The sequence below is a fragment of the Oculina patagonica genome, chromosome 7 (genome assembly GCF_052425735.1).
Source record: "Oculina patagonica isolate OP01 chromosome 7, crgOcupat, whole genome shotgun sequence".
NCBI classification, from domain to species: domain Eukaryota; kingdom Metazoa; phylum Cnidaria; class Anthozoa; order Scleractinia; family Oculinidae; genus Oculina; species Oculina patagonica.
Genome location: NC_135764.1, coordinates 12,054,041 through 12,080,134, shown reverse-complemented (window position 1 = coordinate 12,080,134; position 26,094 = coordinate 12,054,041). Strand labels below are relative to the sequence as shown.

At 42.6% G+C, this 26,094-nt stretch overlaps 1 protein-coding gene across 2 annotated transcripts in view; it reads left to right on the top strand.

Moving 5' to 3' along the window:
• LOC144659401 (sacsin-like) overlaps positions 1–23,829 on the top strand; it is a 34,675-nt gene extending 10,846 nt beyond the window's left edge. For both annotated transcript variants that reach the window (XM_078519813.1, XM_078519814.1), the window contains exons 8-13: positions 256–4,599; positions 5,015–9,358; positions 9,774–20,893; positions 21,189–21,468; positions 22,263–22,784; positions 22,949–23,829. In XM_078519813.1, coding sequence (XP_078375939.1) covers positions 256–4,599; positions 5,015–9,358; positions 9,774–20,893; positions 21,189–21,467 — 20,087 coding nt within the window. In that variant the 3' untranslated portion in view covers position 21,468; positions 22,263–22,784; positions 22,949–23,829. The remainder of the gene's footprint in view (positions 1–255; positions 4,600–5,014; positions 9,359–9,773; positions 20,894–21,188; positions 21,469–22,262; positions 22,785–22,948) is intronic.
• Positions 23,830–26,094: the final 2,265 nt, after the last annotated feature.

The following is a 26,094-nucleotide window of genomic DNA, read 5'->3' as shown; positions in this document are numbered from 1 at the left end:
ACCAAGCTATAGTAGTATGTTGTATCATGGAGATCTTAAAGTTACGGCTATCTTCGCAGTAGCTTAGCTATTTAGTAGTGCACTTCGGAAATTTATTGTTCTTGAATGCATGTTACTACAGATGATATGTTTTTTCCCATGGCAAAGCATCTCGAAGGAAAGAGAATATCTGTAAAGTCTTCCTGACCCAAAAAGACCATTACTTAAATTTTGTTAAGAGAAATAATCCAAAACAGTTTCTTTCATTTTACATAGGATGCACGCAGTTACGACATCTCTGCAAAGACAACGTAACTACACTTCTTTCAAAATCACTACCTTCTGAGTGGTCAGTGGGAGAAAACGTTCTGTGGTATCCTGGCGTCGAAAATCATCCTCCAAAGGACTGGCTGGGGCTCGTGTGGGACTACCTTGGCAAGAACGTTTCCACAGAAAATGAGCTTAAAAGGCTTCAAAACCTTCCGCTGCTTCCAATAGACATGTCCCAAGTCCCGGTAACATTGGCAAGACTCACCCAACCATCTAAGATAGTGGTAAGAGGCCTTCATGGTGATTACCTTGATGACACCCTCAACGATGTTTTGAAAGAGCTCGGTGTGACAGTACTACAGGAATATCCAAATTTCATCAGCCTCCATCCTGCTGTCACGAACACGTTTGTCCAACCACCGTCAACTCAAGGTGTCTTAAGAGCTATGGCGGCTTCCCTGCCCACAATAACGACTGGCATGCACAACGTAACAGACGAGGGGTTACGCTCCTTGCGAAAGTTTGTTGCTAAAGCCTCATCGCTTGAACCAGAAGAGAAGAAGGTTCTCCATTGCCTTCCTTTGTTTGAGACTCTATCCAAGGCTTTTGTTTCGAAGAAAGAGGATCTTTGTGCCGCACCCGGACAGCCGTTCCCAGTGACTCCCCGCCGAGATCTCATTGACATAAAAGAGGACGACTCAAAGCATTTGGCTGTTTTGCTGGACATCAGGATCCTGACGCCGCATGAATTTTTACTCGATGAAATATTTCCTGGTGTAGAAGAGGGACGTTATGCTGTTGAAGAGATTGACAAACTGATGGCCTTTGTGATGGAGCGCTATAAAGTTTATGCTGCTGCCGATGGGAGATTTAAAGAAAAATTAAAAGCTTTGCCATTTGTCTTAACCAAAAGTAGACGAGTTCGGCCAATTGAAATATTCGACCCCAGAGGAGACTCGTTGAAGAGAATTTTCACTGATGAAGATATTTTTCCTGCTGGAGAGCAATACAACGATCCTGCAGCCCTTGTGATTTTGGAAGATCTCGGAATGAAAGGCGAGGGAAGGATCACTGGGCAAGACCTCTACCAAAGTGCAAAAGCGGTCAGTGGCATTTTAAGCCTTTCAACAGCGGAAATAAAGTCAGAAGCAATCGTGGAATACTTGACGCGAAATCCTTCAAAACTTCAAGAGACCGCTTGTGGAACAACGCTGGGATTGCTTCTTCAAGACATCCCATGGGTACCCAGGATAAGAATAAAACCCAGTGATTTTCCACAAAGTCTAACGTTTTGGGGAGAAACAAGCAAAGAATCCAATTTCCACAAACCCTCAGAAGTCAAGACCAGTCACCTAACAAATCTCGTTGGATCCGTAAAGCCAGTCGTTAAAGTAGAGGCATCAAGTCAGTTATCTCACTACTTTTCCTGGAACATGGAGCCAACTGTATTTGATGTCACAGATCAACTAAACAACGTAGTCAATTGTTACAACTCGAATGAAAAGCCGCGTTACATCATGATAGTTGATGAAATTTATGCGTTTTTAAGTCGAGCAGATCACGCCGACGTAGTGAAGGCTTTACGAAACCTTGACAATCCAGCCTGGATCTGGAATGGGGATGGCTTTTCTTCACCTAGCGTTCTGCTATCTGAGAAGCCTCCTATTGACCTATCACCATACATCTGCTCCCTCCCATCAGAGGTTCTACATTTCTCTGCGTTTTTTGCCAGTCTTGGCTTGCTGGAAAAATGCGATGACGCAATCCTGCTCCAAGTTCTTCATTTGATAAAGCAAAAGTATGACAGCGGCTCTCAGTTTTCGACTACAGAAGTGAAGAAAGACCTGCAGTTATCTGTGGACATCCTGAATGAGGTTAAGCCAAAGGTTGGTGAACAGTTGCCTTCGACGCTTCAGGAAAAGGTTCTGATTCCCACACACGTAGAAGGAGATGCTTATCTCAAGCTTGCACCAGTTGAAGATTGCATGTATTGCGAGCACGAGTGGTTGGAAAGAAGCAATCACGATCAAGAAATGGACTATTTGTACGTACATCCAAACATTCCAAACAGCACAGCTGAACTTTTGCTTGTTCCAACGCTTATGAATCGAATGCTGAATCCTGAAGAACTAGAAATAGGAGAGGAATTTGGGCAAGAAGAAAAACTAACTCGTAGACTAAGCAGACTTTTGGAAGATTACACCGATGGATTCGCAGTACCAAAAGAGCTTGTCCAGAACGCAGATGACGCTGGAGCTACTGAAGTCAGATTTCTATACGACGAGAGAACAAACGAGGATGCCAGGGCCTGTCTGATTGATGAAGAAATGAGACACTGCCAGGGCCCTGCACTGTGGCTTTTCAACGATGCAGAGTTTCGAGACGAGGATTTTGCAAACATAACAAAACTAAACGGTGCAGCAAAAGAAAGCGACACTGAGAAAATTGGAAAGTTTGGACTTGGTTTCAATGCAGTATACAACCTGACGGATGTTCCAATGTTCGTGAGTAGAAATTACTTTGTGATTTTTGACCCCAACACTTTCTATCTGGGGAAAGCAATCAGGAACAAGAACAAACCAGGAATGAAGATAGACATCAACAAGAACACAAAGAGACTGAGAAATTTAAGCAACCAGTTCAAACCGTTCAATGGGATATTTGATTGTGATCTTCGCCTGGAAAAAGAGGACAACTCATTCCATGGAACACTTTTTCGCTTTCCTTTACGAACTAAAGAACAAGCCATTAAAAGTGAAATTAAACAACTTCATTACGACAACAAACAAGTGGAAGAACTTTTGGATCTTTTCACTCGTGGTGCTAAAACGCTACTCCTCTTTACACAAAATGTCCGCCACATAAGTGTGTTTCATTTGCCGAGAGAGTCGGATTCTTCCCAACAACCTATGCTGTTGTTTGAGGTCAGCAAATCACTATATCAAGATGGAATCTTAAGAGAATTGTCTGTCCCAGTCAGCCTATCACCAGCTGTAAAGAGTCTTAGCAGTGAAGACCAGTACTTTCTAAAACAGTGCAACGTTTTAAGAGCGTCATCTGAGGTCGCCAATTGCAAGCATACAGCAGATTCCACCAGCTCTAACACAGCTTTGCCCAGCTCTGCACTAACAATCAACATCAAGAGCACTATTACCCAATGTGGAATATCGTTCCTTACGGACCACGGTAACCTTCGGGACGAATCAGAAATTTGGCTTGTCGCATCTTCAATGGGCAAAGGGCACGCAATGCAATTTGCAAGAAGTGACGCAAGTCTACTTCCATCAGCTGGAGTTGCTGCTCAGTTGATGCCTGACAAGGGTGAAAGGCTCCTGCCGGTACCTGTTGTCGATCAGATCACTACAAAAGAGCCACATCAAAAGGGAATCCTCTTCTGCTACCTTCCACTTCCAATCTACAGTGGTTTTCCAGTGCACGTGAATGGCGCCTTTGCAGTAGCCTCCAGCAGACGAGGTTTGAAGGAGAAAACAACTGATGACAAAGACTGCTTTGGAGTAGCATGGAACGATATTCTTATGCAAGACTCCATCTGTGCAGCATATCTGGACCTACTTGAGGACGTGAAGAAGTCGGCTTCTGACGCGTACCAGTTTCATTCTCTGTGGCCCAAAGCTTGCGAAGTACAGCTTAACTGTGAGCCTCTTGCACGATCATTCTACCAAAATCTTTTCAAAGGAGGCTATTCTCTTTTTTCAGATGGAAATCGATGGGTGGACATCACTCAAATTTTATTTCTGGAGCCAAACTTTCGCCAGGAGCCACAAGTAGGAGACATGTCGTTTGAGGTTTTCCAGTTGTTGAACAAAGGGAGTGAAGTCATCATTGATATGCCAGCTGATGTTTACCAGTCCTTTGGCGCATATGAACTCGCGGCAACAATCCAGGCTAAAAGCTACGACAAGGTTAGGTTCTTCCGCGAGCTGTTTTTTCCAAACATTGCTTTGGTACCATCCCATCTTCGGAATTATTTGCTCTTTTACGCCATATACGACAAAACCGGAGACTTGAGTACAGAAATCACGCCCGCGCTAGTGCGTAAAGTACTCAAGAAAACGCCTTCCTGCTACAGAAGCCTGAGTCAGTCAGAGAAGTTGTTGCTTCTAAAATTTGTCCTCAAAGACGACATGTTATCTGACCTTCCAGGATTGGAGCTGTTGCCGGTTTCCAATGGACTGTTTACTTCGTTTTCTAACTCTGATGAAGGTACTAATATTTACATCAGCTCGCCCGAGCATCCACCTGAACTTCTACCGGGTCTGCAGGATCGATTTCTGGACCAAGGCATTGACGAGAACCTCTTAAGAAGCCTACGAGCAGTTGCTGACCAAGGTACTAGGCATGTAGAGCCCATTTAATTAAACATCATCGTGAAATAACATAGGATGCAAGCAAAACTAGTTTCAAGTATATGAGCTAATTTAAAAGTACTTCTTGTTAGGAGGAATACGATGTCCTGTATTTCAAGAAAAACGCCGGACCACAAAGTTATTGTATTTTTGTATCATGCAGTCTTGAAGTAACAGCGTTTTTACCTTCGTAGTTGCTTAAACAAAGCGTGCTATTACTAGGGCAATTGGCGAATTTATTGTTCTTGGATACATGCCACTATAGATGGTATGTTTTGTTTCGAAGGCTAAACATCTCGAAGGAGGAAAAGTGTCTTTTAAGTCCCCTTATTCAAAAGACCATTTCTTAATTTTGTTTAAGAGTAATAAACCAAATTAGTTTTGGTTATTTTATTTAGGATGTACACAGTTACGACATCTCTGCAAAGACAACGTAGCGAAACTTCTTTCAAAATCACTGCCTCCTGGGTGGTCAGAGGGAGAAAACGTTCTGTGGTATCCTGGCGTCGAAAATCATCCTCCAAAGGACTGGCTGAAGCTCGTGTGGGACTACCTTGGAAAGAACTTTGCCACAGAAAATGAGCTAAAAAGGCTTCAGAACCTTCCACTTCTTCCAGTTAACATGTCCCAAGTCCCGGTAACCTTAGCAAGACTCGCACAGCCGTCTAACCTAGTGGTGAGAAGTTTTTATGGTGATTGCCTTGACGACACCCTCACTGACGTTTTAAAAGAGCTCGGAGTGATAGTACTTCAGGAATATCCAAATTTTATAAGCCTCCATCCTGCTGTCACGAATACGTTCGTCCAACCACCGTCAACTCAAGGTGTCTTAAGAGCTATGGCGGCTTCCCTGCCCGCAATAACGACTGGCATGCACAACATAACAGACGAGGGGAAACGCTCCTTGCGAAAGTTTGTTGCTAAAGCTCCATCGCTTGAACCAGAAGAGAAGAAGGTTCTCCATTGCCTTCCTTTGTTTGAGACTCTATCTAAGGCTTTTGTTTCGAAGAAAGAGGACCTTTGTGCCGCACCCGGACAGCCGTTCCCAGTGACTCCCCGCCGAGATCTCATTGACATAAAAGAGGACGACTCAAAGCATTTGGCTGTTTTGCTGGACATCAGGATCCTGACGCCGCATGAATTTTTACTCGATGAAATATTTCCTGGTGTAGAAGAGGGACGTTATGCTGTTGAAGAGATTGACAAACTGATGGCCTTTGTGATGGAGCGCTATAAAGTTTATGCTGCTGCCGATGGGAGATTTAAAGAAAAATTAAAAGCTTTGCCATTTGTCTCAACCAAAAGTAAACGAGTTCGGCCAATTGAAATATTCGACCCCAGAGGAGACTCGTTGAAGAGAATTTTCACTGATGAAGATATTTTTCCTGCTGGAGAGCAATACAACGATCCTGCAGCCCTTGTGATTTTGGAAGATCTTGGAATGAAAGGCGAGGGAAATATCACTGGGCAAGACCTCTACCAAAGTGCAAAAGCGGTCAGTGGCATTTCAAGCCTTTCAGCAGCGGAAATAAAGTCAGAAGCAATCGTGGAATACTTGACGCGAAATCCTTCAAAACTTCAAGAGACCGCTTGTGGAACAACGCTGGGATTGCTTCTTCAAGACATCCCATGGGTACCCAGGATAAGAATAAAACCCAGTGATTTTCCACAAAGTCTAACGTTTTGGGGAGAAACAAGCAAAGAATCCAATTTCCACAAACCCTCAGAAGTCAAGACCAGTCACCTAACAAATCTCGTTGGATCCGTAAAGCCAGTCGTTAAAGTAGAGGCATCAAGTCAGTTATCTCACTACTTTTCCTGGAACATGGAGCCAACTGTATTTGATGTCACAGATCAACTAAACAACGTAGTCAATTGTTACAACTCGAATGAAAAGCCGCGTTACATCATGATAGTTGATGAAATTTATGCGTTTTTAAGTCGAGCAGATCACGCCGACGTAGTGAAGGCTTTACGAAACCTTGACAATCCAGCCTGGATCTGGAATGGGGATGGCTTTTCTTCACCTAGCGTTCTGCTATCTGAGAAGCCTCCTATTGACCTATCACCATACATCTGCTCCCTCCCATCAGAGGTTCTACATTTCTCTGCGTTTTTTGCCAGTCTTGGCTTGCTGGAAAAATGCGACGACGCAATCCTGCTCCAAGTTCTTCATTTGATAAAGCAAAAGTATGACAGCGGCTCTCAGTTTCCGACTACAGAAGTGAAGAAAGACCTGCAGTTATCTGTGGACATCCTGAATGAGGTTAAGCCAAAGGTTGGTGAACAGTTGCCTTCGACGCTTCAGGAAAAGGTTCTGATTCCCACGCACGTAGAAGGAGATGCTTATCTCAAGCTTGCACCAGTTGAAGATTGCATGTATTGCGAGCACGAGTGGTTGGAAAGAAGCAATCACGATCAAGAAATGGACTATTTGTACGTACATCCAAACATTCCAAACAGCACAGCTGAACTTTTGCTTGTTCCAACGCTTATGAATCGAATGCTGAATCCTGAAGAACTAGAAATAGGAGAGGAATTTGGGCAAGAAGAAAAACTAACTCGTAGACTAAGCAGACTTTTGGAAGATTACACCGATGGATTCGCAGTACCAAAAGAGCTTGTCCAGAACGCAGATGACGCTGGAGCTACTGAAGTCAGATTTCTATACGACGAGAGAACAAACGAGGATGCCAGGACCTGTCTGATTGATGAAGAAATGAGACACTGCCAGGGCCCTGCACTGTGGCTTTTCAACGATGCAGAGTTTCGAGACGAGGATTTTGCAAACATAACAAAACTGAACGGTGCAGCAAAAGAAAGCGACACTGAGAAAATTGGAAAGTTTGGACTTGGTTTCAATGCAGTATACAACCTGACGGATGTTCCAATGTTCGTGAGTAGAAATTACTTTGTGATTTTTGACCCCAACACTTTCTATCTGGGGAAAGCAATCAGGAACAAGAACAAACCAGGAATGAAGATAGACATCAACAAGAACACAAAGAGACTGAGAAATTTAAGCAACCAGTTCAAACCGTTCAATGGGATATTTGATTGTGATCTTCGCCTGGAAAAAGAGGACAACTCATTCCATGGAACACTTTTTCGCTTTCCTTTACGAACTAAAGAACAAGCCATTAAAAGTGAAATTAAACAACTTCATTACGACAACAAACAAGTGGAAGAACTTTTGGATCTTTTCACTCGTGGTGCTAAAACGCTACTCCTCTTTACACAAAATGTCCGCCACATAAGTGTGTTTCATTTGCCGAGAGAGTCGGATTCTTCCCAACAACCTATGCTGTTGTTTGAGGTCAGCAAATCACTATATCAAGATGGAATCTTAAGAGAATTGTCTGTCCCAGTCAGCCTATCACCAGCTGTAAAGAGTCTTAGCAGTGAAGACCAGTACTTTCTAAAACAGTGCAACGTTTTAAGAGCGTCATCTGAGGTCGCCAATTGCAAGCATACAGCAGATTCCACCAGCTCTAACACAGCTTTGCCCAGCTCTGCACTAACAATCAACATCAAGAGCACTATTACCCAATGTGGAATATCGTTCCTTACGGACCACGGTAACCTTCGGGACGAATCAGAAATTTGGCTTGTCGCATCTTCAATGGGCAAAGGGCACGCAATGCAATTTGCAAGAAGTGACGCAAGTCTACTTCCATCAGCTGGAGTTGCTGCTCAGTTGATGCCTGACAAGGGTGAAAGGCTCCTGCCGGTACCTGTTGTCGATCAGATCACTACAAAAGAGCCACATCAAAAGGGAATCCTCTTCTGCTACCTTCCACTTCCAATCTACAGTGGTTTTCCAGTGCACGTGAATGGCGCCTTTGCAGTAGCCTCCAGCAGACGAGGTTTGAAGGAGAAAACAACTGATGACAAAGACTGCTTTGGAGTAGCATGGAACGATATTCTTATGCAAGACTCCATCTGTGCAGCATATCTGGACCTACTTGAGGACGTGAAGAAGTCGGCTTCTGACGCGTACCAGTTTCATTCTCTGTGGCCCAAAGCTTGCGAAGTACAGCTTAACTGTGAGCCTCTTGCACGATCATTCTACCAAAATCTTTTCAAAGGAGGCTATTCTCTTTTTTCAGATGGAAATCGATGGGTGGACATCACTCAAATTTTATTTCTGGAGCCAAACTTTCGCCAGGAGCCACAAGTAGGAGACATGTCGTTTGAGGTTTTCCAGTTGTTGAACAAAGGGAGTGAAGTCATCATTGATATGCCAGCTGATGTGTACCAGTCCTTTGGCGCATATGAACTCGCGGCAAGAACCCAGGCTAAAAGCTACGACAAGGTTAGGTTCTTCCGCGAGCTGTTTTTTCCAAACATTGCTTTGGTACCATCCCATCTTCGGAATTATTTGCTCTTTTACGCCATAGACGACAAAACCGGAGACTTGAGTACAGAAATCACGCCCGCGCTAGTGCGTAAAGTACTCAAGGAAACGCTTTCCTGCTACAGAAGCCTGAGTCAGTCAGAGAAGTTGTTGCTTCTACAATTTGTCCTCAAAGACGACATGTTTTCTGAACTTCTAGGATTGGAGCTGTTGCCGGTTTCCAATGGACTGTTTACTTCGTTTTCTAACTCTGATGAAGGTACTAATATTTACATCAGCTCGCCCGAGCATCCACCTGAACTTCTACCGGGTCTGCAGGATCAATTTCTGGACCAAGGCATTGACGAGAACCTCTTAAGAAGCCTACGAGCAGTTGCTGACCAAGGTACGAAGTATGTAGAGCCCATTTAATTAAACATCATCGTGAAATAACATAGGATGCAAGCAAAACTAGTTTCAAGTATATGAGCTAATTTAAAAGTACTTCTTGTTAGGAGGAATACGATGTCCTGTATTTCAAGAAAAACGCCGGACCACAAAGTTATTGTGTTTTTGTATCATGCAGTCTTGAACTAACAGCTTTTTTACCTTCGTAGTTGCTTAAACAAAGCGTGCTATTACTAGGGCAATTGGCGAATTTATTGTTCTTGGATACATGCCACTATAGATGGTATGTTTTGTTTCGAAGGCTAAACATCTCGAAGGAGGAAAAGTGTCTTTTAAGTCCCCTTATTCAAAAGACCATTTCTTAATTTTGTTTAAGAGTAATAAACCAAATTAGTTTTGGTTATTTTATTTAGGATGTACACAGTTACGACATCTCTGCAAAGACAACGTAGCGAAACTTCTTTCAAAATCACTGCCTCCTGAGTGGTCAGTGGCAGAAAACGTTCTGTGGTATCCTGGCGTCGAAAATCATCCTCCAAAGGACTGGCTAAAGCTGGTGTGGAACTACCTTGGAAAGAACTTTGCCACAGAAAATGAGCTTAAAAGGCTTCAGAACCTTCCACTGCTTCCAGTTAACATGTCCCATGTCCCGGTAACCTTAGCAAGACTCGCACAGCCGTCTAACCTAGTGGTGAGAAGTTTTTATGGTGATTGCCTTGACGACACCCTCACTGACGTTTTAAAAGAGCTCGGAGTGATAGTACTTCAGGAATATCCAAATTTTATAAGCCTCCATCCTGCTGTCACGAATACGTTCGTCCAACCACCGTCAACTCAAGGTGTCTTAAGAGCTATGGCGGCTTCCCTGCCCACAATAACGACTGGCATGCACAACATAACAGACGAGGGGAAACGCTCCTTGCGAAAGTTTGTTGCTAAAGCTTCATCGCTGGAACCAGAAGAGAAGAACGTTCTCCATAGCCTTCCTTTGTTTGAGACTCTATCCAAGGCTTTTGTTTCAAAGAAAGATGGTCTTCGTGCCGCACCCGAACAGTCGTTTCCAGTGCCCCCCCGCAGGGATCTCATTGACGTAAAAGAAGACGACTCTAAGCATTTGGCTGTTTTGCTGGACATCAGGATCCTGACGCCGCATGAATTTTTACTCGATGAAATATTTCCTGGTGTAGAAGAGGGACATTATGCTGTTGAAGAGATTGACAAACTTATGGCCTTTGTGATGGAGCGCTATAAGGTTTACGCTGGTGCCGATTGTAGAGTTAAAGAGAAGTTAAAAGCTTTGCCATTTGTCTCAACCAAAAGTAGACGAGTTCGGCCAATGGAAATATTTGACCCCAGAAGGGACTCGTTGAGGAAAATTTTCACTGATGAAGATGTTTTTCCTGCTGGAGAGCAATACAACGATCCTGCAGCCCTTGTGATTTTGGAAGATCTTGGAATGAAAGGCGAGGGAAATATCACTGGGCAAGACCTCTACCAAAGTGCAAAAGCGGTCAGTGGCATTTCAAGCCTTTCAGCAGCGGAAATAAAGACAGAAGCAATCGTGGAATACTTGACACGAAATCCTTCCAAACTTCAAGAGACCGCTTGTGGGACAACGCTGGGATTGCTTCTTCAAGACATCCCATGGGTACCCAGGATTAGAAGAAAACCCAGTGATTTTCCACGAAGTCTTACGTTTTGGGGAGAAACAAGCAAAGAATCCAATTTCCACAAACCCTCAGAAGTCAAGAGCAATCAAGTGGCAAATCTCGTTGGATCCGTAAAGCCAGTCGTTAAAGTAGAGTCATCAAGTCCGTTATCCCGCTACTTTTCCTGGAACACGGAGCCAACTTTATTTGATGTCACACAGCACCTAAAGAACATAGTCAGTTGTTACAACCCAGATGAAAAGCCGCATTACATCCTGATAGTTAAAGAAATCTATGCGTTTTTAAGTGTCGCAGGTCACGCCGACGTAGTGAAGGCTTTACGAGACCTTGACATTCCAGCCTGGATCTGGAATGGAGATGGATTTTCTTCACCTAGTGTTCTGCTTTCTGAGAAGCCTCCTATTGACCTGTCGCCGTACATTTGCTCCCTCCCTTCAGAGGTTCTACAGTTCTCTGCGTTTTTTGGTAGTGTTGGCTTGCTGGAAAAATGCGATGACGCAATCCTGCTTCAGGTTCTTCATTTGATTAAGCACAAGTATGACAGCGGATCTCAGTTTTCGACAGCAGAAGTAAAGAAAGACCTGCAGTTATCTGTGGACATCCTGAATGAGGTTAAGCCAAAGGTTGGTGAACAGTTACCTCCTGCGCTTCAAGAAAAGGTTCTGATTCCAACGCACGTAGAAGAAGATGTCTATCTCAAGCTTGCACCAGTTGACGATTGCATGTACTGTGAACATGAGTGGCTGGAAAGAAGCAATCACGATCAAGAAATGGATTTTTTGTACGTACATCCAAACATTCCAAACAGCACAGCTGAACTTCTGCTTGTTCCAACGCTTATGAATCGAATGCTGGATCCTGACGAGCTGGAAATAGGAGAGGAATTTGGGCAAGAAGAAAAACTAACTCGCAGACTTAACAGACTTTTGGAAGATTACACCGATGGATTTGCAGTACCGAAAGAGCTTGTCCAAAACGCAGACGACGCTGGCGCTACTGAAATTAGATTTCTGTACGACGAGAGAACAAACGAAGACGCCATGGCTTGTCTGATTGATGAAGAAATGAGACATTGCCAGGGTCCTGCACTGTGGGTTTACAACGATGCCGAGTTTCGAGACGAGGATTTTGCAAACATAACAAAATTGAACGGTGCAACAAAAGAAGGCGACACTGAGAAAATTGGAAAGTTTGGTCTCGGCTTCAATGCAGTATACAACCTGACGGATGTTCCAATGTTCGTGAGTAGAAATTACTTTGTGATTTTTGACCCCAACACTTTCTATCTGGGGAAAGCAATCAAGAACAAGAACAAACCAGGAATGAAGATAGACATCAACAAGAACACAAAGAGGCTGAGAAATTTTAGCAACCAGTTCAAACCATTCAATGGCATATTTGATTGTGATCTTCGCCTGCAAAAAGAAGACAACTCGTACCATGGAACACTCTTTCGATTTCCTTTACGAACTAAAGAGCAAGCTAGTAAAAGCGAAATCAAACAACTTCATTACGACAACAAACAAGTGGAGGAACTTCTGAATCTTTTCACTCGTGGTGCTAAAACCTTGCTACTCTTCACACAAAATGTCCGCCGCATAAGTGTGTTTCATTTGCCGAGAGAGGCAGCTTCTTTCCAACAACCAATTCTGTTGTTTGAGGTCAGCAAATCATTGCATCAAGGTGGAATTTTAAGGGAATTGACAGTTCCAGTCACACTTTCACCAGCTGTTAAGAACCTAAGCACTGAAGACCAGTACTTTCTTAAACAGTGCAATGTTCTACGAGCATCATCTGAAATCACCAAGCATATAGAAGACTCCACCAGCTCTAATACTGTTCTGCTCAGCTCGGCCCTAACAGTCAGCATAAAGAGCACCATTACACAATGCGGAAGATCGTTCCTTAAGGACACTGGTCACCTTCAGGGCGAATCTGAAAGTTGGCTTGTCGCATCTTCCATGGGCAAAGGAAATGCATTGCAATTTGCTAAAGACGACAAGAGTCTTATTCCATCAGCTGGAGTCGCTGCTCAGTTGCTGCCTGACGACAATGAAAGGCTCCTGCCAGTACCTGTTGTCGATCAGATCACAACGAAAGAGCCACATCACAAGGGAAACCTCTTCTGCTACCTTCCGCTTCCAATCTACAGTGGTTTTCCAGTGCATGTGAATGGTGCATTTGCAGTAGCCGCCAGCAGACGAGGTTTGAAGGAGAAAACAGCTGATGACAAAGACTGCTTTGGAGTAGAATGGAACAATATTCTGATGCAAGACTCCATCTGTGCAGCATATCTGGACCTACTTGAGGACGTGAAGAAGTCGGCTCCTGCCACGTACCAGTTTCATTCACTGTGGCCCAAAGCTTGCGAAGTACAGCTTAACTGTGAGCCTCTTGCAAGATCTTTCTACCACAATCTTGTCAATGGAGGCTATTCTCTCTTTTCAGATGGGAATCGATGGGTGGACGTTACTCAAATGGTCTTTCTGGAGCCAAACTTTCGCCAGGAACCACAAGTAGGAGACATGTCGTTTGAGGTTTTCCAGTTGTTGAACAAAGGGAGTGAAGTCATCATTGATATGCCAGCTGATGTTTACCAGTCCTTTGCCGCATATGAACTCGCAGCAACAATCCAGGCTAAAAGCTACGATAAGGGTAGGTTCTTCCGCGAGCTGTTTTTTCCAAACATTGCTTTGGTACCATCCCATCTGAGGAATAATTTGGTCTTGTACGCCCTAGACGACAAAAGCGGAGTCTTCGACGATTTGCTTAAAACACATGCCTGCATTCCAGTTTCGCCGGATGGCCAAAAGCTTAAGTGCCCTGGGCAACTTATTAACCCATACAAAACCGCGGCCTTGCTGTTCATCCCTGAGGATGAAAGGTTTCCATTTAGCACGAAGGAAACCTTCTTGAACAGTTTGCGACTTGCCAAACTTGAACAACTTGGGATCTTGACAGATGATCTTCCATGGTCTGAAGTTGCAGAAAGGGCACAGAGTATCAGCATGTTAAACAGATGTAGTAGTGAAGCAGCCTTAACGCGCATAAAAGCATTGGTGGATCATCTAGACAGAAAGCGTGGGGATGGAAGCTCTGTTTCCGTCGATGACTACAACAAAATCTTGCAGGCCAAATTTCTTCCAGTACTTCGGAAACCAGAAAAGTTTCCTCTTCCTTGGAAAGGCGATGAACTACAAACTGGGACCGAAAGATTATTGCTGTCACCCATGGAGTGCTATTTAAAGAGCGAGAAGTATCTAGTTTGCTGCACTGAGCCAATATTGGATCTTCTAATTCCGACGGGTGTTGAACAGTTTTTACATTTAGACCAAAACCAGGCCACAGTCCAACACGTTACAACGCAACTTGATATTGCTTCGTCTGCGAATACTGACAGTCAAGATGTTTTGGAATTCAAACATCTTAAAGAGGTTTGCATGTCAGCTTACAGATATTTTCAGAGAGCCCTTAATAACAAGAACATCGCCGAAGAGCAGGTGAGAGAGATTTTCCATGGAAAGAAGTTCATTCTCTCTGATGAGGAATTTGTTTATACAGAACAAGTGGCTTTCAGGTTGGCCGTTGATTGCTCACCATACCTTTATCAGCTCCCACAAGATTTTGCCAGATCATTTGACGATTTAATGAAAAAAGTTGGTGTAAAAGTTGCTTTTGAAGACAACGATTTCATCAGTTGTTTGAAGAAAATAAAGCAGACGTTTGGTGAGACAGAGCTCGACGACAAGAAACTTCAAGTAGCAGTTAATGTGGCTGTTCAACTGGGTAACTGTCTGATACTTCCAGAAGACGACTGCGCCCAAATTCAGGGAAATCAGGAGTCATTTTATCTTCCTGATTCGCAAGGAATAATGCAATCTGTTGGAAAACTTTGCATGAGAGACTGCCCGTGGTTGCCTGACGAACTTGGGGTTCATTTTGTAAATGACATGATTCCCCCTAAAACGAGTGGCCAACTGGGTATCAAAACGCGCCGGGAAGAAGCACTGCTGCATTTTTCGTCTGGTATTCCCTTTGGACAAAGAGAAAAACTCACAAATCGTCTGAAACGCATTTTAACAGCTTACCCATGCGAGAAAGAAATCTTGAAAGAACTTCTTCAGAATGCTGATGATGCTCAAGCAACAGAGATTTACTTTATTAAAGACCCCCGAAAGCACCAAGACGAGAGAGTATTTGCAGACTCGTGGAAGCCACTCCAGGGCCCTGCATTGTGCGTATACAACAACAAACCCTTCACTGAAGCTGATATTGTGGGAATACAGAGCCTTGGGGAAGGCAGTAAGGGAGATGACCCAAACAAGACTGGCCAGTATGGCGTCGGCTTCAACGCGGTGTATCATTTGACTGATGTTCCAACATTTGTCTCGAGTGGCGAAGAGATTGGAGATGTTTTGTGTGTGTTGGACCCACACCATAAGTACGTTCCCCGTGCAACTGCTGCAGAACCAGGAAGGATGTTCAGAGAAAGAACGAAGTTGAAGAAAATGTTTCCAGATGTTTTTTCATGCTACATTGAACATGAGTTCCCCATACAAAACTCAACAATGTTTCGTTTCCCATTGAGAACCCAAGCGATGGCTAATGTCTCCAAGATATCTAAATCTGTAGTAACACTGGCAGCTTTGGATGACATGATGGAAGCACTAAAGAGAGAGCTCTTTGAAGTTCTGCTTTTTGTGAACAGCGTAAGAAAGATCACTTTGTGTGACATCGACGAAGAGAGTGGAAAAGTGGTTAACGCCTATGTTGTCGAAGCAGAAATGTCAGAGGAGGACGCAGCCAAAAGAAAAGAGTTCGCCACCTACGTCAAACAGATCGGGAAAACAGATGATCAAAGAGACGACTTGTTTCCCAACAACATCGAAGTGAAACAGTGTTCCTATGTTTTGAACTTACGAGACAGCCTTGGGAACAAAGAAAAGTGGTTGATTGTCCAGCAAGCTGGCTTTGAAAACGAAGTTCAAAGAAGCATCGTGGATGCTTACAAGAGAGGCGATCTAGGAATGCTCCCTCGAGGTGGTGTTGCTTGTCTTTTGGAGAAGAAAGCAACGGAAGTGGAATCACAGAGTAGGCGGAAAAAAGCTTACTGTTTTCTTCCTCTTCCTATAGAAACCGACCTTCCAGTGCACATCAATGGTCATTTTGCACTAGACCATGAGGCCCGAAGAAATCTGTGGAGGGATGAAGCTACTGGCTATCGTAGTGACTGGAACAACGCTTTGCTGACGGATGTGATAGCCTCATGCTATCTAACACTTTTGGATGAGGTGAGGGGTTACCTTGATTTGCCAATTCCACGCAACGCTGAACAAGCAACCGTTAACGGCAGTAAAGATGCGTTGGTGAAAAAGATCAAAGACTTTGAGGAGCTATTTCCACTTGTTGTCTTAGACAATCGTTACTGGGAGAACATGGTAAGGTCCGTGTATCAAGGAATGGACAACAAGAGATTGACACTCCTTCCAGTAGTGCAAGTTAACCCATCCGAAGGTACCACTTCCACAGTTCAAGTAACATGGCTTCCTCCAACAGGCAAAGGAAAAAGCAAAGCATTCTTCAACAACCTTGGAAACAGTGATTGTTTTGCCCGTGAACCAAAGCGTTATTATGAAAGCGAGATGGACAGAGAGAAGAGACGAATTCAACAGAAAACATCCTTTGAAGAAATTTTGCTGCAAACAGGTTTCAACCTTGTAAAATTCTCTTTATCTGTATTTGAAGCATTGCAAAAATTCGGTGTGAATTCTCCTTGCGTGTCTCCTTCTTCTGTGATGGAGTTCTACAAGACCTTCAACAAGGAAGATCCCCATTGCTGGGTTACATCGATCCCAGTTGATGTCAGTGAGACCCCATTTAAAAATGCAGACGGTGTTACACTCGTGCTTAAGTACTGCAAGGATGACGAACACTTCTTTGCAAACCTGCCAGGTCTACCTTTGCTGTTAACACAAGACGATCGTCTACGGCAATTCAGCCACTCTGAACCTAAGTTTCTCTCGCGTCATCACGGAATCCTACCGCAATGCAGAGAAATGTTTGTCCATAATCACATTAGGACACAGATCTTCGGCAATGCATCGAGTGTAAAGTCACCTGTGTTCAAGCGTTTTGGAGTACAAGAATTTGCGAGTAACTTGCATCAAACTCTACCAAGCGAATATTTTAGCCCAGACGGGTACGTTCATTGGTGTCCGACACAAGGATCAGTGCCAAATAAAAATTGGGTAGACAAGGTTTGGACCTTTCTGGATGAAGAAACCAAAAATGCCTTGAAGGAAATAGAGTCAGGTGAACATGGGATCAGAATCATAAGTGTAATACAAGAGCAAGGAATCAGAAGTATTCGTGCAGTACTTCAACCTCTTTCAAACTGGAGCATACTCCCTTGCACTGAGACGATCCAAACACCAAGATCACACAGTGGAAGTGCTTCGCAAGTGGTAGCAGAACACTTTCTGGTGCCTTTGAGACTAGCAGAGTCTGTTCTCGATTTTACAGGACACGATGCCAGTAGTCGTTTCCTTGTTGAAGCGTTGCGAAAGCTCAGTCTGGCTGAAGTGAACTATGCTGTTTTGTCGTTGAATTCCTGCTATTCTGCACCCAAGCTGGTAGCCTCGCTTAAGACTCCAGCATCTCTTCTGAAATCTTTGGAGCAGAAGATGACAACAAACCCACAAGCGCTCGACGGGAAATTGACGTCTTACGAATGCCGTATCATTTTGCAGTATTTCAGCGACAACGTGGCAAGCCTTCAAGAACGCGACAAGAAGACATTACGAAGGCTTCCTTTCTATCAAGCAACACATGGTGGGCTTATCACTCTAAACAGTGAAAGAGTTTGCGTCCTTACTGCTGATATTCCACGTGGTGAGATGGACGAGTTTGGACGACGACTTAATGTGGTGTTTCTGGAAACGTGCCCAAGCCTATCTCCGCTGTTCAAATTTCTGGCATTCCAGTGCGTCTCTTCGATTGAAGTATATTGTAATTTCATTTTACAACACTTTGGCATTTTCAGCAAAGATGCAAGGATGGCCCACCTCAAGCACATCCGGGATTCTATTTTGCCAAAGGAAACAAACGAGAAGCAGAAACTACTGGATTGTTTGAGCGACACCGCTATAATTACCTCCAGAGATGGTACTCTGAAGAAAGCTTCTTCTTTCTACGAGCCCGACAATGATGTCTTCAGCATAATGCTCTCAGAGGATATGTTTCCACCGGAACCTTTCAACACACCAGAATGGCTGTCATTTTTGAAAGAAATCGGGCTAATCTGTGACGTTTCCCAAAAACTTTTCAAGACGTTTGCTAGGGATGTTGAACGCGAGGGTGCATCAGAGCGGACTAAGTCAACCTACGAAAAGTCCGAGGTTCTGGTGAAGCACCTTTTTAGCCGAAAAGATGTTTTCGAAGAAGGGCTTCTCCGTGCTGTTTGTGATGTCCGCTTTGTGGCTACAACACCTGTCAGCGAAGAACTTCGAGTGATTCATGGTCAGTTTGGTGAACAAACGGATGGTCGGCTTCCATACATTGCATTCAAAGGTTCTCTGTTAGCAGAGCACGCCAAGATAACTTGGACGACAGCTTCACTCCTACCACATTGGGCAAATCCAAGGAAGTGTTTGTTCCCACACGAGAGAGCAAGAGCTGGTGCTGTTCTCGCACATCTTGAGGTCTTCACAGAGCCAACCTTGGATCTGGTAACTTTTCACTGCCAAAATGTATCCCGGAAGTTGGAAATGGAAAACGACAGCAATGTGACGCTTACTCAGAAAAGCACGAGGATGTCAGTGATGAGGAATATCTACCGGTTTCTTCAAGAAAAAGCCAACGCAAGCCCTCTTGTCAAAGATCGACTTCAGCATACTCCTTGCCTTTTGGTCGAGGAAGGTGGACGTTTTGTTTATGCTAAACAGGTAGTAATTGAATTGTACGAGAGCCTTGAGATCAAGCCGTTTCTTTACAGAATGCCTGCCGAGCTTAGTGAGTTTACGACACTATTTAAACACCTAGGCTGCTCCCCTTCTGTGACACCTTCTCACTATGCCATGGTCTTAGGCATGTTGCACGGACGATGTAAGACAAACCAGCTGCATCCAAATGAAGTTGACAGTGCTTTGAAAGCGGTAAAAGGTCTTTTTGGGACTTTGCAAGAAACCCCCGAAGCAAAGAAGGATATATCTGCCTTGTATCTACCAGCCACAAATCCATTTAGTAGCACGCCGGATGACACAGTACTACCTGTCGTGTTGAGGAAGGCAACCGAGCTTATCTTCGATGATGCACCACATTACCATGGTCGTATACAAGACTTTAATCTGCTTTTTCTGGTGGATCTTAAGAGGGCCGATGTATGCTGCAAATCCAATGCAAATTTCAAGGACGTCATCATGCTCCTTCCCCCAGCTGTCCGGCCTCAAATGATGTCCTGCGTAATCGAAGAAAAATTCACGGATTGTGAAGACAATACCGAGTGTTTTGATGTCGGTGCTGCAAGCGCACTGAAGACGCAGCTGCATTCAGAACAATTCTATCGTGGAATTGTCAGACTCATTCATCACGCCAATCAAGATGGTGGTCTCGATGAAAGTGTGGTCGCAACTGTGAGGAGTAATTTGCAAAGCATTGAGTTTCTTGGCATGAGTAAAATTGTCACTCATCTGGTTCATAAAGGAAACGTGATTCGAGGGAGTGAAATCGAAGTGTCATACTTTTTGGAGAAGGTTTCAAAGTCCGGTGAAGAAATTTGGAAAGTGTACGTTAACGCGGTCGAAGATGCAGAAGATACCATAGCTACGATAGCTCTAACGTTAACACAAGTGATCGAAGAAGCGTGCAAAGGACTGCTTCGAAACACAGTTCTGTACATTCCTGACATGCTGCGCAGCCAACCTGGAAAGATCTGTTCTTTACTGGATAGGATGAAGATTCGGCAAGACAATTCCTATGATACAGACAAAGGAGTCTTCCCACCACCGGGTAGTTTCATCCCGATTGTAATGCATAACCTTCTAAATCCGGCTTTTGAAGCGTTTACCCCCGGAGAATACGTTGGATACGAGTTACATGATCCAAGTCTGGAACTGCTGGAAGGAGATGCTACCTTCATCTATGCTGTGATAATCGAAGAAGTGCCCAGCGACAATGTCAGCCACTTTAACAAGTTTTACAAGATTAACATTGGAGATGACAAGCAACCGATTGTGGAGGCTACTAAGTTGTACAAATTTCACCGCCTTCAAGAGGTAACGTCATCGGAAGTTGTATTGTCTGACCAGCAAGGGCCCTCCCGCTCCATGACAGATAAACAGCAGATTTTCGAGGAAATTACAAGAACGCTTGAAGAAGCTTGGAGGCTACCTGAAGACCGACGAAGACAAATTATCAAGCGACTGTTCCTACAGTGGCATCCCGACAAGAACCCAGGAAATGAGGTCTTCTGCACCGAAGTGTTTCAGCACATAAAGAATGAAATTGAACGACTGGAAAGAGGAGAATCGCGTAGAGGTGAAAACGGGAGTTCGGGCAGCTACTACCGGGGCTCATATGGTGCCTTCTATGGTTTCTGGGAAGCTCGAGCTAGGCGGTATAACTCACAGCGCCGAGAGTACCGAGATAACTTCTTTCGAAACTATGGGTCAAGTGGCCACAGTACACGTTCACACACCTTCCGAACACATTCATGGGAAGTTCCTCCAAGTTTCTGTACCACAAATCCCCAACCACGACAAGCACGACGCTGGTTCCGGCAAGCTGAGGCAGACCTGGCGGCTGCAGATAACGACATTGCTACTTTAAAACCATCTTATGAGTGGGCCTGCTTCAAATGTCACCAGGTAAGGACCTTGCATAAAACGATGTAAAACCTTTGTAATTATTTAAGAAAAGTTTGTCTAAATAGAAAAAAAGAAATTAACAATTATTCTATTCCAGTTTATCACATTTAAACCTAGATATACGACCTAGCGTCAACGAGTCTCCTGTAGCTCAGTGGTGCAGCTTCCCACCAGTGCGCAGAAGGTGACTAGCACGTGTCACTGCCTGAATAAAATCTTGTTTTACAAGGTTAGAGCTACAACCTTTTTTTCCAATTGAATGGTTCTGTCACGAGAGTGGCGTTTCCTTTTGCAGGCTGCAGAGAAAGCGTTAAAGGCTGCCCAATATTCTGTAGACGCTTACAAGACCAATGTTCACAACTTAGTCCAAAACGCCCTGACGTTGGACGACTCTCAGTTGACCACGCTGTCAAGCCAACTTGAGGATCGCGTGGGCGATTCAACGCGCATGCGCTACCCCGACCAAGTTTGTTTTCCCCAGATTCCAAACGACGTTTACTCGCGAGAAATGGCCCGCAATGCATTGGAATTAGCCACGATGATCCTGGACAAGGTCAGAAGCAGAGTTAGATGAGGTACGTAAAATGCTCAAATTAATATATTGCAGTCAGGGATAGGCATAACAAGACGAAGTCCGTACGATAGACATTGTCGAAACGTCTCATTTTAGTTTTTTGAACGTTGTATATAACGTCAGCATTTCAGTCAGTGTCAGACCAGTTAAAAACATTGTTATGAGGTACGTCTCTCCCTCTCATTCTCATCGGACCCACAATAAGTTGCACTTCAACAATAAATTGCCCTTTCTAGAGAGAAAGAGAGACGCGACAAATGCGGTCGAGGAAAGAAGAGATACAATTATTAGTTGAGTCTCAGCTAGTCTCATTCTGTTTGCTTCTATCTCTCATGCCAAATAAACTGATAAGAAAACTTCGTGTTACCAGTTAAGTTCAGTTATAAAGGTTGAATTAAAGTAAATACGAAAAAAATCGTTTCAATAGTAAAAGCTTCCAAATTTACTTGTTTATACATGCCAGCAGCGAAATTATTGGAAGTATTTTTGCGCCATGGCGCGTTGCCAAAAGGTTATGCAAGTAACGTTATCATTGCGTGTGTACACGGGTTTGCCCAGGAAACATGCTGTCTCGTTGCATAGCGTCAAACCAACAATAGTTTTAGGTTTTCATAGTTGAAATAACGTTCTAAAACATTTGAGAATTAGCCGGAATGCATGGGAAAAAATTCTCAACTGAAAGGCATGGAAAAATCTTGCCGACATTATTTTAGATTTAGAAACTTTAATGACAAACTAGTAAACAGAAAAAGAAGATTTTCGTCAGTAGTATTAAATGGTTTCTTATTTTTTTAGGTCCTTTGCTATAACGAGCTCAAGAAATATTACTGACTGACATTACGATGTGTACCCAAAGATCAATTCAAGTCAAGACTTCAACAGAAAATGTCAAACTTTGACTTACTTTGTACTATCCTCTATTTTTGATGTCATAAATTCAGTTTAGCTAAACAAACGCTAGCGTTAATATAGTTTTAAAAAGGTTTACATGCTTTAAGGACAAGTATATAAAAGAAAAAACTTTCTTAGTTAATTAGTTCCTTTCTATAAACAGGATTTTCGTATGCTTAGTTCCTTTTTTATCAAAGGAGCTGTCAATTTCTCTCAATTTAAGATTGATCGCTAATGATATTCTTGTGTCGTATTGCTAAGTAAACAACAAGCTAGAGTTTTGGTTGTCTTTAAGTAGCTTTTTCCTTTTAGCTATTTTTCAAAGGTTAGCTGTTGCAGTAGGGAGTGACTAGTAAAGAATGTAAAATAAAAATTAAATAGCAACGAGTTACATGCTTAAAGGACTTAGTCTGCCTAATATAATAGGTACATTTGAACTTATATTTGTAAATATCCGTTTTTAAATTTTTTAGAGTTTTTAACTTTTTAACATCATTTTATTAATATTTTTTTATTGTAAAGCGCCATGAGCAATTAGTGGATTTTGGCGCTATAAAAATACTTTTTATTATTTTATTATTATATACAAGAAAACAATTTCTGTGTAGTTAGTTACTTTATATGCAGGCTTTTCATATGCTTAGTTCCTTTTTTATCAAAAGGGCTCTCAATTTTAGCTTCATCAGTAGAGATCTCGCAGTACACTCTACTTACGACTGGTCCCTAGAGATACCCTTGTGTCGTATTGCTAAGTAAACAGCAAGGTGCAGTATTGGTTGTGTTCGTATAGCTTTTTTTTTAGATATTTGGCAAAGGTTAGCAGAAACTGCAGTAAGTGACTAGTGAAGAATATAAAATAAAAATAACAAAGCAACGAGTTACATGCTTAAAGGACTATTGTATAAAAGGAAAAAAAAAATTTCTGAATTATTTAGTTACTTTTATATAGAGGCTTTTCATATGCTTAGTTCACTTTTTCCCAAAAGGGCTCTCAATTTGTCTCCATCTGTAGAGAATTCTCAGTAAGACTGGTCCCTAGATATATCATTGTGTTGTATTGCTAAGAAAACAGTAAGTTAGAGTTTTGGTTGTGTTCATAAAGCCTTTTTTTGCAAAGGTTTGCCGTAGTAAGTCACTAGTGTAGAAGATGAAATAAGAATGAAACAGTAACGAGCAAGATCGCTAATTAAAGCTTTTTCAAGATCAAAAGTAGTGATAGGCAAACCATAGGTACGACTTATGAAACAGCATTTAGATTTACTAACCCATTGCAAATTGATTTTAATGATTGATATGTAGATCTTGTCTACTGTTCCGTTTAGCAGTCAAAGTATAGCCCATAAACGTAACTAGAATTAAAAACATAAGTCATTGAGTTTACTTGAACTGTCGCGTCAAATAGTGACGTAGTTGATTACTGTAATATTGTAAAGCCAGAAGTTCGGTTAATAAAGGTAATATTTTTACTTACTTTAACGCATTACCCTCTTTTTGCCACACATCCTACACGAAGAAAAACTTGGGCAAGGAATGATAAGTTAAGGAATGTTCCGTAAAAATGGAAGATCAAATCCTAATGCATATTAGAAGGATGAGCAAAAAGCGTACTTCTTTATTAGTATAATTGATTTTTAATATAACCAAATGTCTTGGTTGTTCTCGATTCACTAGCCGATTGAATAGTATCCTGCCACACAGACTATTGCAAATATCGCATTTTAAAAAGTTGTTACTACGCGAAAAAAAAAAGCTTGACAAGATGTAGGAATCGACCTTTTCAAAATGGATGAATTCATCCGGGTGTTTGAGAAATATTCCAGCAAATGGACACAGGTTGCTGGCTGCATAACAATGAGAATTAATAAATACGCTAGCCTGCGTAGCAAGCGTTCCCGTGCGTGCGAGTTCTTTCTGTGTGTCGCGCGCGAGCGAGCTTTTCGCCAGAATCTACACACAGAAGGCCCACACAGAAACTTTGCTCGCACGGGAACGCTTGCTACGCAGGCTATAAATACGCGGACGGGACGAACGGCTGCAAGAAATAGACAGTACGCGACAGAGATATGGCCTGAAACAAATTAGAATTGAGCTGTTTTGCTTTGACAAAACATGGGTCAACAGATTTTTGTTGCCGTTTGTATACAACATGCAAACTAGAAGAAACTCGCTCATGTCACCAGCTGACTAACATCTTTCTCTTTTCTCAACCGTGCTTAAAATATACCATCACACGAGGAATTTGGCCTGATTGAATCTCCTTGCAACTAGTGCCCTCGTGTAAAGGACTATCGCAGCGTTGATGAGCCTGTCTGAGGAACGGTTATTTATAAGGAGCGATCTTTCACACTTGTACAGAAAAGTTAGATTTGAGAAAAAAAACTAATGTATTTTCAAAGAAAGATGACAGCAATTTTTACAAGCCGCCCATATTTTTAATCGTGAAACGGTGTCCCTTCTAGGCCATTGCAAAAACATGATGACAGGAACAAAAGATCACCGAAAAATGGCACCGATCGGCACGACTAGTTTGGATTTGTACACAAACGTTATTCAACAATTGTTCATGCTTAGCGTACACTATCTTTTTATGTTGCACGCGAAAAGTTTGGAGAACTCGAAAGAAGCGTAAGAGTTGCTAGAAGGGATATAATATCATCAGTGCCAGTGGGAAAAATTTTGCGCGTGTAAACACAATTTCTGGAGAGGCATTTTTCTTACCCTATCAGCGTGCATTATTGGATTATGTTGCGCGCTTACCAACACTGAATTTGATTATGCAGCTCTGCTAGCTATCAGTATAAACAATCGGTGGTCGGTCTGTTGTGAGTGTACTTCCACAGGGAAGTAAAAAGAGAAGCTTCGATTATGTTTTCAATTTGTATATATTTTCTTATACTTGTAATGTACATTATTTCACTTTTATTTTTTTTTTCCTGTAAATAGCGTTATCTTTTTAATTTTTGTATGACAGAAAAGCCTCCAATGGGGAGTTATGTATGTACGTACTTCCGCCGTGACTTTTATTTCCGTCGTGACAAACTTCCTTTGTTTTGCCGTGGGTTCGTTTTGTGTTGCCATGACACTTATGGACCACCGTAATATATATACCGAAATAAGGCGAATATACAGTCCATTCAATTGAGTTGCAGTTTAGTTAGGTTTGCCGTTTGTATTCCTCAATGTTTTTTTACTCCAAATTGCCATATTGCAGCAAACCAGACTGTTGCCGGTTTCAAACTACATTTATCTTTTCAAAATGCCTTTATTCTCCGGTTTTGCCGAAGCAAAACACCGTTGATCTCCATTTAATATCAAGTTAATATCAAGCCGTGTGCGTAGACGACCGAACTACACATTTTAGTTTCACTTTGACAAACTGTTTATAAAGATAACTCGGAAAGACTAATAAAAACTACTTGAACAAATTATACTGGGAATTAACATAAAGAGTTTAAGTAATGTTTTAAACACGAACAGGAGTGTTTTATCAAGGTTAAAAATTCAAGGCTTAGCTGAGAATTGTAGACTTGATAAAACACGTGCTGTTTCGCAAACCGAAATTGATAAATATTTCATGACTGATGTTATTTTTGTAGTACGGTTTGTTTTCGAGAAGCTATTTTAATCGTTCCTGTATGAAGCGGAAGTAAACAGTTAGGTTACCTATTGTTATTAAAGTGCCAACCAGAGAACTATTGGTTGGTGAAACAAAGAGTTCTTTTGTTTGACTTGTTTA